Source organism: Molossus molossus, unplaced genomic scaffold (assembly GCF_014108415.1).
Source record: "Molossus molossus isolate mMolMol1 unplaced genomic scaffold, mMolMol1.p scaffold_m16_p_21, whole genome shotgun sequence".
Taxonomy (NCBI): domain Eukaryota; kingdom Metazoa; phylum Chordata; class Mammalia; order Chiroptera; family Molossidae; genus Molossus; species Molossus molossus.
The window spans coordinates 845899-856206 of NW_023425357.1; the positions used below are offsets into that span (position 1 = coordinate 845899).

Genomic DNA, 10308 nt, shown 5'->3' on the forward strand with positions numbered 1-10308 from the left:
CACTTGTGTTAAGAGGTGCACATACATGCTTAAGTACTCCTTGAGCACCAGTTACTTGTTTATTGAATTTTACTTGGAACTGGAAATAACCAACCGCCTGCATAGCTTGCCCACAGCACTAGCAGACAAGCCCTACTGAACGCTGTTAGCAGAAGCATGAGTTGGAGATCTTGTTTGTCTTCCATGTGTTACTTGCCATCTTTGTGTCATTTTTCTGGTGAGGTCTTTCCTGTTTTGTGATCTTCAGGGGCCCAGAACTTCACAGCAGGCTGTTAATCCTTCCTGCAGGTCTCTTATTTTCCAACAGTCACGTGATCCAGCGTATTATGTGTTACACACTTTTGTGATGGGACTTCCCCCTGTCATCAAAGTGAACATACGTTTCTTTAGCATTTCTCTGTTTTCAGGTTGTTGGCGTAAAATGGATGATGAGATGGCCCCTTATGAGGAGATTGTATCTATAGAAGGAGAAGCACAGATCAGGGAATCTCAGACAGCTTCAGCAACCCAGAAGACCCATCTCTGTAAGCACTGTGTCTCAGTGTTGAAAGATATATTGCACCTGACTGAGTTACAATCAGCAAACCCTGAACATAAAGCATTGTTCAGTGACACATGTATGAGAGGCTTCTGTTCCAGTGTTAACCTTCACCAGCAACATAGGGATGCCAGTAGAAAACAGCCCTGGAAAGAAGACATGGACAGGGCCTCTGTTGTGAACAGGTGCTGCTTCTACTTATTAGGGGAGTCTTTCACCAATAGGGATGTAGGTGAAGACGTCCCAGCCACCTCAGGGCTTCTCCAGCACCAGGCCATGCATAACATTGAGAAGCCGCACACTGGCAATGAGATTTGCAAGGAATGTTTCACAGGAAAAGGGCCTCACCAGTGGGGTGAATGGGAGAAGCCAGCCTGCCACCACCAGAAAGTTATTCAGTGTCAGGGTGTATGCTCTGGAGAAGGACTTTGTGAGTGTAACAAATGTGGGAATGTTTTTAGGCAAATCTTTAACCTCATTCAACATTGGAAAATTCACACTGGAAAAATGCCATCTGAGTGTAGTGCTTATGGCAAGTCCTTCAGCCAAAGCTCTGCCCTCATTCAACACGAGAGAAATCACACTGGAGAAAAGCGGTATGAGTGCAGTGTTTGTGAGAAGTCCTTTTGTCAAAACTCTAGCCTCATTCAACACCAGAGAGCTCACATTCATGCGGGAGAAAAGCCTTATAGGTGTAATGATTGTGGGAAGTCCTTCAGTTCAAGGTCTACCCTTATTAAACACCAGAGAGTTCACACTGGACAAAAGCCGTATGAGTGTCTTGATTGTGGGAAGTTCTTCCGTCAATGGTCTACCTTCATTAGACACCAGAGAGTTCACACTGGAGAAAGGCCATATGAGTGCAGTGTTTGTGAGAAGTCTTTCCGTCACAATTCTAGCCTCGTTAAACACCATAGAGTTCACACTGGAGAAAAGCCCTATGAGTGCAATGTTTGCAAGAAGTCCTTTCGTGTCAATGCTAGCCTCATTATACACCAGAGAGTTCACACTGGAGAAAGGCCATACGAGTGCAGTGTTTGTAAGAAGTCCTTCAGTCAAAATTGTAACTTGATTCGACACCAGAGAATTCACACTGGAGAAAAGCCTTATGCATGTAGTGATTGTGGGAAATCATTCACTCTGAGGTCTACGCTCATTCAACACCAGAGAGTTCACACAGGAGAAAAGCCGTATCAGTGTACTGATTGTGGGAGGTTTTTCAGTGGAAATTCTTCCCTCTTTAAACACCGGAGACTTCACTGTAGAGAAAAGCCCTATGGTGTACTGATTGAGGGAAATTCTTCAGTCTAAGGTTTACCCTCACTGTACACAGAGAGTTCACCCTGCATAAAAGCCCTGAGTGTACTGATTTTGGGCAGTTCTTCGATCAAAGCACTGTGCTCATTAAACACCGGAGAGTTCACACTGGAGGAAAGCCGTATGAGTGTAATGAATGTGGGAAATGCTTTAGACAACATTCTAAAGGATTTATTCAACACTGCGCAATGCATTCTGGAGGAAAGCCTTATGAGTGTGGCAAATGAGAAATTTTTTAGTGATAACTCTAGCCTCATTTAACACCAAAGAATTCATACCGGAGAAAAGCTGTATGAGTGTATTGATTGTGGGAATTCCTTCAGGAAAAACTCTGCCCTCATTCATTAGCAGAGGGTTCACACTAGAGAAATCTGTATGAGAGTAGCGATTGTGGGAATGCCTTCCACTGAAGCTCTTTTCCTTATTGGACAACAGAAGGTTCACACTGTTACCTATATGAAGGGTGTAGCAAAAGTAGGCTTACTGTTGTGAGTATTTAAACCATAGTTTAGTCTCTTTTTAAAAATATTTTTATATTTAAAATTTTTTAAATTTTGTTCTTTATTGCTTAAGAGATACATAAAGAGAAAGAGAGATAGAAACATTGAAGAGAGAGAACATCGATTAGCTGCCTCCTACATGCCCCCCACTGGTGATTTGGCCCACAACTTGGGCATGTTCCCTAACCAGGAATTGAACTGGTGACCTCTTGGTACCATTGAAGATCAACCACAGAGCCTCACTGACGGGGCTGAAAATAATTTTTATTGTTATCCTAACCGGAGTTCGTCTCTGCTTTTTTTTTTAGATAGAGCAGGAGGGGGAGAGAGAGAAATGTCAACACAAGAGAGATATATCCAGTGGCTACCACCCACACAAGCCCAAGGGGGCGCCGAGGACAAATTGCAATCGAGGTTTGTGCCCTTTGTAGGAACCTAACCCTGGTCTTTCTGGTCTGCGGGCCGATGCTCTAACCGCTGAGCCAGACTGGCCACACTAAAAATAAATATAATAGTGTGGTGAAGGCTGGGGTTGCAGCAGCGGGGAGCAGAGCATCAGTGTGGAAAAAGGAGGGACGTCTGTAATAGTTTCAACAATAAAGGTAAATTTAAAAAGTATTTTTATTGTTTTTTTAGAGACGGGAAGGGAGAAGGGAGAGAGAGAGAGACAGATAGAAAAACGTTGATGTGGGAGAGAAACATCAATTGGCTTCCTCCTGCAGGCCCCCTATTGGGGATCAGGCCTGCAACCCTGGCATGTGACCTGACCTGGAATCGAACCACTGACTTTTTGGTTTACGAGATGATGCCCAGCTATCTGAGCCACTATGACCAGGGCAGAGTTTATTCTTTATTTTATCCTCACCAAAGGATATTTTTTTATTTATATTGGGTAGAGGGGTGGAAGGAGAGAGGGAGACAGAAACATTTATGTGAGAGAGACACAGCGACTGGGTGCCTCCTGTGCACTCCCAGTCAGGGCCAGGTTTTGAACCACAACTGAGGTACATGCCTTTGACTGGAATCCATCCCACGACTCTTTAGTCCTCGGCTGATGCTCTAACTGCTGAGCCAAACCAGCCAGGGCCACAGTTTATTCTTGTATTATTATTTATTAATTATTGTATTATTTTTCATACCAGCACATCTAAACCTCCTTTTGCCACACCTGTATTGACCTCCTGCTCTTTTGTAATCTTTCTGCCTTCCCCAGCCCTCCATGCAGTCATTAATTTGCCTTCCTATACAATACATTAGTTCATATTTTTGAATATTTTATAGGCATCATAAAGTGTATACTCTTTAACAAATGCTGGTTTCCTTCATGCAACACAGTTAATTTGAGATTCAATACTAATGCTTATATGAATAGTTAATTTTTTAATTGCTCAGTAGTAGTGTGTTCTGTGGATAACCACTTTATCCATTGATCTGTCTATGGTTTTTGTTATCTCCAGGTTTATTGCATTACAAAGAAATCTGTTAGGAAAACTTGCATTTGTTTTTATATGTAGATACATGTATTGTCTCTAAAGCTGTTATAGTGTAGATGAATGTTTTACATTTTAAGCAATGCAGAACTGATCTAAAATGGTTGATTTCCTTGCCTTCCCACCAACCCACAGTATAGTGAAAAATCCAGTTTTTCTGTAACCCTCCCAGCACTTACTATAGTTACTCTATTAAATATTCCCCCTGGAATTTATATAGTGTTCACTGACTTTGGTTTCAATTCCATTTGCCTAAGAATTTATGATGGTGAGCTTTTGTTTATGCGTTTATTTAGGGTGTCTTTATCTCGCTTTGTGAAATGTCTGCTCAGAATCTTTTGCCTATTTTTTAAATGAATTTACTATTGTAACTAATAGGAAGGTAGTCCTGCATCTAAGACATATGTTGGAATTCCTCAATTTTTCATATGTCATCTTTACTCTATGGAATAATATTTTGTGAATATTAGAAAGAAAATTTTTTTCTTTTTAAATTCTCACCCGAACATATATTTATCTTTAGACAGAGTGGGAGGGAAACACAGAGAGAGAGAGCGAGCAAGAGAGAGAGAGACAGACAGAGACATCAATGTGAGACAAACACATTAATTGGTTACCACCCACAGGATCCCAACCAGGGCTGGGGACCAACCACAACCAAGGTACATGCCGTTGGGTGGTATCGACTTAGGACTCTTTGATCCACAGGCCGAAACTCTTAACAGCTGATCCAACCCGGCCAGGGCATCTATTTTTATCCTATGTAAAATTTAAAGCACACTCTTACCAGACATGTATAATTTTAATGTGCATTGTTAACATTTTCCACTACTTCTTTTTAAGTCTAAACGTTCAATAATACATTAAGTGACGTCTGGGTTTGTCATCGTTTTTTAGTTTCTCTGGTGTAAATACTCATTGTGGTCAATTTCAAACTGCCAAAATGATGTCACTGAACGTAAAGATGATAAGATGTTCCAGTAGCACATCATTATATTTTATTTCCAACATACTGATACAATAGCAACAAATATGCTCAAGAACATTCATAATCAAATTGTACAATAATTGGGAAGTGACAGGTTTTTTTTTTTTTTTTTCAGGTAGAGTAGGAGGGAGAGAGAGGAACAGAGAGAGAGAGAGAAAAACATCCACGTGAAAGGGACACATAGAGTGGCTGCCACCTGCACGACCAACCATGGCCGGGGACAAACTGCAACTGAGGTACGTGCCCTTAGCGGGAACCGAACCCAGGTCTCTCTGGACCGCAGGCCGACGCTCTAACCGCTGAGCCAAACCGGCCAGGGCGGAAGTGACAAGTTTTAATCTTTTTGTTGTTATTAATCCTCCCCAGAGGTTTTTTATTCTCCATTTATTGTTACCTGGAGTGGGAGGGAAAGAGAGTGGGAGGGAGGGAGGGAGGGAGAGAAAGAAACAGAGAGGGAGGAACATTGATGTGAGGATACACATCTATTGGTTGCCTTCCACATGTGCCTCAACTGGTGCCAGAGATTGAACCCGCTAGCAAGGTGCCTGTCCTTGACCGGGAATTGAATTCACGACCCTTCAGTGCGTAGGCGACGCTTAAAGCAGTGAACCACACTGGCTAGAGCTAAACGTTTTATTTGAGTATAATTGATTTAAAATAAACATTTTTTAAAAATGTGTACTTTTGATGTTTCCGTACATGCTTGCATCCCTGATATCAACTTACTCCTGCCCTTTCAGTTTTTACTTCTCTGCTCATAAAATTACTGATGCAGGTACGTGTTCTACCTTTAATAGCTTACTTCCCATATATCCATAAATAGAAAACACTTATAAAACCCCATGAATCCTATCATAGCCTTTCATCATTATCTGTCATCATGGTGGTTTCTTTTTTTTCTTATATATGTTTTTGATTTGAGAGTGAAATGAAGGAGAGGGAGAAACATCAATCAGCTGCCGCCCACTCCCACCCCATTAGGGGATGGAGCCCACAACCTGGGCCTCTATCTGACCAGGTGTCCCAACCAGGAATCTATCCAACCACCTCTAAGTGCACAGGAAGATGCTCAAACAACTAAGCCACTTGGGCCAAGACCACGGTGGGTCTTGTATCTATCCCCAGGCACTTCACTGAATATTACTTAACATGCCAGATTTGTCTGTCCCTGGCTAGATAGCTCAGTTGTTTAGACCATCATCTCCATATGCCAAGGTTGCAGTTTATATCCCTGGTCAACAAAAATCAACCAATGAATAAATAAAATTAATGGAACAACAAATAGATATTTCTTTTTCTTTCTAAAATCAAAATGATCTTTCACCCAGTCAGTCCTCACACATGTGAACACGACCACAGCCCAAGTACCCCATGGTTAACCAGCAGCCAGGGTCCTCCAGTGGGCAGAGCACACAATGACAGACAAAGCTGGAGGGGAGGGGCTGCTGCTGTTGTGTGGCAGGTGAGGACTGGGTGCTGAGCTTCAGTCTTACCACGGGATGGTGGCATCAGTCTGTTTCCTGGGACTAAACCAAATGGGCTGGGAGTCACTCTGGGCCTGGACATGTCTCTTGTGGTCTCTATGCCTTCAATCTTGAGTTTGAGACTGGACTGCTTTGTATTCAGATGGTTGAGGAGTCCATACTTTTCTCAGGTGTGAAGGTGGGAGCAGCAGTGGTAGCTGGGTATATGGGTGTGGGTAGGGAAAGACCAGGACAGTTGCCAGTGAGAGTTGGTTCTGGGGCCATCTGTGTGGCTCATAGGCTCTCTCTGGTCATAGTCCAGGCTGGTGGCTGCTCTGTTCTTTTGGGCACAGTCATTGTGAAATGGAGCAAGCTTCGCTGCAGGAGTTCCTGGGCATCATGACGTGGGAGTCAGTATGTGCTCGAAGAAAAGTTGTGGCCCAGGCAGGTGCAACCCGGTCCACTGTAATAAAAATCTCTGGCCCTTGAGCTGCCAGGTGAGGGAGAGGAGCTGTCTGCATAGGCTGATTCCCTATTGGCTCAGCAGGAGGGGTTGCTGACTGCTGAGCATCTTAGTGGTGTCCTGAGTTGTGTCTTGAAGTTTAGGGACTTAAGGAGTGTGCAGCTATTTATCAGTCTAATGAGAGAACATGGTCTTCATCTTTCCTTAATGATTAAACATCAACCCTGATGCACTGAGATGGGGTCTCTGCCTGCACATACTCTTCCCCTCACTACACCCCCTCACTCATTCTTGGCTTTGCCTGGGATATTTCCTCTGGGGCTGGGGCACTCTCTGTCCTTCCTAGCGGTTGGCAGAGAAAAGCCCAAGGCAAGGACCTGGGAGGGGATTATGGGTTCTGCATCTGCCTGAGAGGAGCTGGTCAGAAATCTTCAGTGTCCATCCTGAGGTCTCTCCAGCCTGGTCTTCCCTCCCCCAGGCAACTGACAGACTGCAGCTGCAGCTCCCTCTGTATCCCAGAGATGTCCCCTGATGCTTTGAGCCCCCAAATCAATTCTCTTTTGTAAAATCCAGTCTCCCGCAAGCCCATGCACACTCCTGAGCCCCACTGGGGTTGTTTGAATGTCTTTATATTTGCAGTTTTTGTGGGTGACATTTTCACTCTGATTTAATTAAAAATAAAGCTCCCCAGCCAGTCCTGGAGTTAGCATAGATTCTCCAGGAAACGGTGCTGTGTTTTCTCAATTCTCCAATAAAAGTGCTCCCAGAGTGCTAGGCTTGATCTCAACAAGATACCACATTGGGTGTGTGTGTGTGTGTGTGTGTGTTGTAGGTGGTGTCTCCCTTCCCTAATTTTAGCCTGTGCAGAGCAGACCCTTGGTCCCTAAGTGAGGTGATGTACCCTGGTGGACACTGTTGAGCCAGACTGTTCCAGACTCTGGGGTAGTACAGAGTCCCCTGCCCTTGGCAACTGGCATTCTATTAGAGAGTGCACAGACAGTGAGGCAGTGTAGCTATTACAGGTGACATGAGCTCAGGAGAAAGATGAAGCTAGAGATGGTCAGTAAGGGCCTCCCTGAGAAAGTCTGCAGAGGGATGGCAGGGTCCAGGAGGGGGTCCTGAGAGGAGCATGTCCTGGGAGATCAGGGTGGCTGGTTTGGGCATCCAGGATCCAAATCTGGAGTCATGGCTGGGCTGTGAGCACTGTGGGAGGACGACCTTCTCAGGAGGCTTCTCAGTTTGTTTCTAACCCCAGGCTGCCTTGTGGAAGGGCTGGTATGTGGCTCCTTCAGCAAAATCAGTGCCCAGCGGGGAATTTACAGTACTAAATGTAAATAAAAATGCAGTGGCTTAAACATTTTTGCTGATTTATGATTAAAAGTGTATCTGTAAGCCTGGCCGGTGTGGCTCAGTGGTTGAGCATCAGTTTGATTCTGAGTCATCTCTCATGCCTAGGTTGTGAGCAAATCCCTAGGGGAGGGCATGCAGGCAGTGGCCGATCTATGTTTGTATCTCTCACTTCTCCCTTCTTCTCGCTCTCTAAAATCAATAAAGAAAAACAATTATTTTTAAGTGTATCTGTAAGGTTCTTTTCCACAAGGATAGTTCTCCAGAGAAGAGTAACAAATATAGAAATTTACAAGGAGGCAGTAATGATGGTAAGCATCCATAGAATTTATAAAACCAGGCTGAAGGTAAAAATAATGAGGCAGGATATGCAATAGATGAAATGATATTTCAGATAATGAGGAGTCTTACGCATTTACAATACATCTGTCTCAAGAAATTCTTTAGAAACCTGACAATTGCCTCCAAGAGTACTCAAGGGGATTGCTCTGCTTTAAGAAAGACTGCAAACTGCCCGGCTGATTTTGCTCAGTAGTTAGAGTGTTAGCCTGTGGACCAAGGAGTCACGGGTTCCATTCCTGTCAAGGGCAAGTACCTCGGTTGCGATTTGTCCTGTCCCTGGTTGGGTTGTGCAGGAGGCAACCAGTCGATGTGTCTGTCTCTCTCAAGTCGATGTTTGTGTTTCTCTCTCCCTCCCTTCCTTTTTCCCTCCCTCCCACCCCTCCATTCTATCTAAAGATGAATGGAAAAACTGTACTCGGGTTAGGATTAACGAAATAAATAAATCAAGACTGCAAATTGGCCAATGCTTCCTTCGTATCCCATGGTTACGTTAATTTTTATCACTCAAAGTCTACCTTAAGTTAACCAAAAATAAATTACTTTATTCAGACACCATTGGATTTTAGTGCTTAATTAAAACCAAGGTGAGGATCTTGAAAATGACACTCATAATGTGGGATTTCTCTGAGATCCGTGATATTAAATTTTTTTTTTTTTTTTTGCCTCTTAATGTGAAAGACAGACTTCCAATGGATTCAGATCTGGTAACTTATACAGAGATTGCTCTGGATTTAACTATATATCCGTGAAAATGCAACACCTTAATTGTGAATGGCAGCTGAGTCAAGGTCTCTTGTTCCTGTGGTGTTTGCAGGACTCGCCCTGGAGTCCCTGCCCCCCCCCCCTTCCCCCCGTTGACCCTGCCTGCTGGAAAGGTTTATGCAGAAGCATCCTGCCCAAGGTCTCTGGTAAATCCTCTGTGCTGGCAAAGCCCATGCAGGAGCCTGGGAGCAGAGGACAAGAATGTATCAACAGTTTCTACCTAAGCTCAGAGGCCTATGAGAAACATCTGCAGTTTGAAGACACTAAAACTTTTTAATTCCCCCACCCCTTCAATTGGCTATAGAATAAGCTTGCTGAGCTGGCCAGCTCAGAGGCACTGTTTCTCCATCAGAGAGCAGTGTCCCACCTGGCCCCAGCGTTCCTTTTTATAACATCTCTGTGTCTTTTTTAGTCTCCCGTTGCCCCTTTTCAGGTCTGGTTTGACTACCGTGCAGGTTGCGGCACTTAATTTTTTTTTTTTTTTAATCCTCTCCTGAGAATGTTTATTGACTCTAGAGAGACGGGAAGGGCTAGAGCGAGCCAGAAAAATTTGATGTGAGTGAAACAGGGATTGGCTGCCTCCTGGAGGCTCACAAAGTACACTAAGGTCCCCGACTTCATGCAGTTTAATTGGCAGAAAATGGTGAACACATTCCAGCTCAGGGTGGACGTATTGTGTGTCTGAATGAGAATATACGTCCATTTGGATCTGTAATCTTTGAATTATTCCAGTAAAACTTTTCACCTCAGGGAGCACTGTTAGCTTTAGGGAGTCTAAAATAATGTCTCCAGAAATGTGATCGGTTGCAGACAAAACTCCCCAGAAACAGCAGACAAAACTCCCCAGAAACAGGCGAACCGCCCCTAAAACCTGAAGCTGTCCTTCCCCAGGGCCACTCGCCCCGCCACAACCCCTTTACTCACTAGGTCAGTGACTGGGCCGCTGACGGCCGCCGGGCCGCTGAGGAAACTACATTACCCAGAAAGCTGTGCGCCCAGCGCAGCGGGGGTTGAGCCAGGAAACTCAGAAAAGGGCTCATCGGTCCCTGCGCATCTTCTTAGGGCGGGACTTCCGGCGTCCTGCTGGTGGTGGTCGTT

At 44.4% G+C, this 10308-nt stretch overlaps 1 protein-coding gene across 1 annotated transcript; it reads left to right on the forward strand.

Moving 5' to 3' along the window:
- Positions 1–421: 421 nt before the first annotated feature.
- On the forward strand, positions 422–2311 carry LOC118639057 (zinc finger protein 551-like). Its single transcript, XM_036275247.1, has one exon. The coding sequence runs from the start codon at positions 422–424 to the stop codon at positions 1847–1849; it is 1428 nt and encodes a 475-aa protein (XP_036131140.1). The 3' UTR covers positions 1850–2311.
- The last annotated feature ends 7997 nt before the right edge of the window (positions 2312–10308 follow it).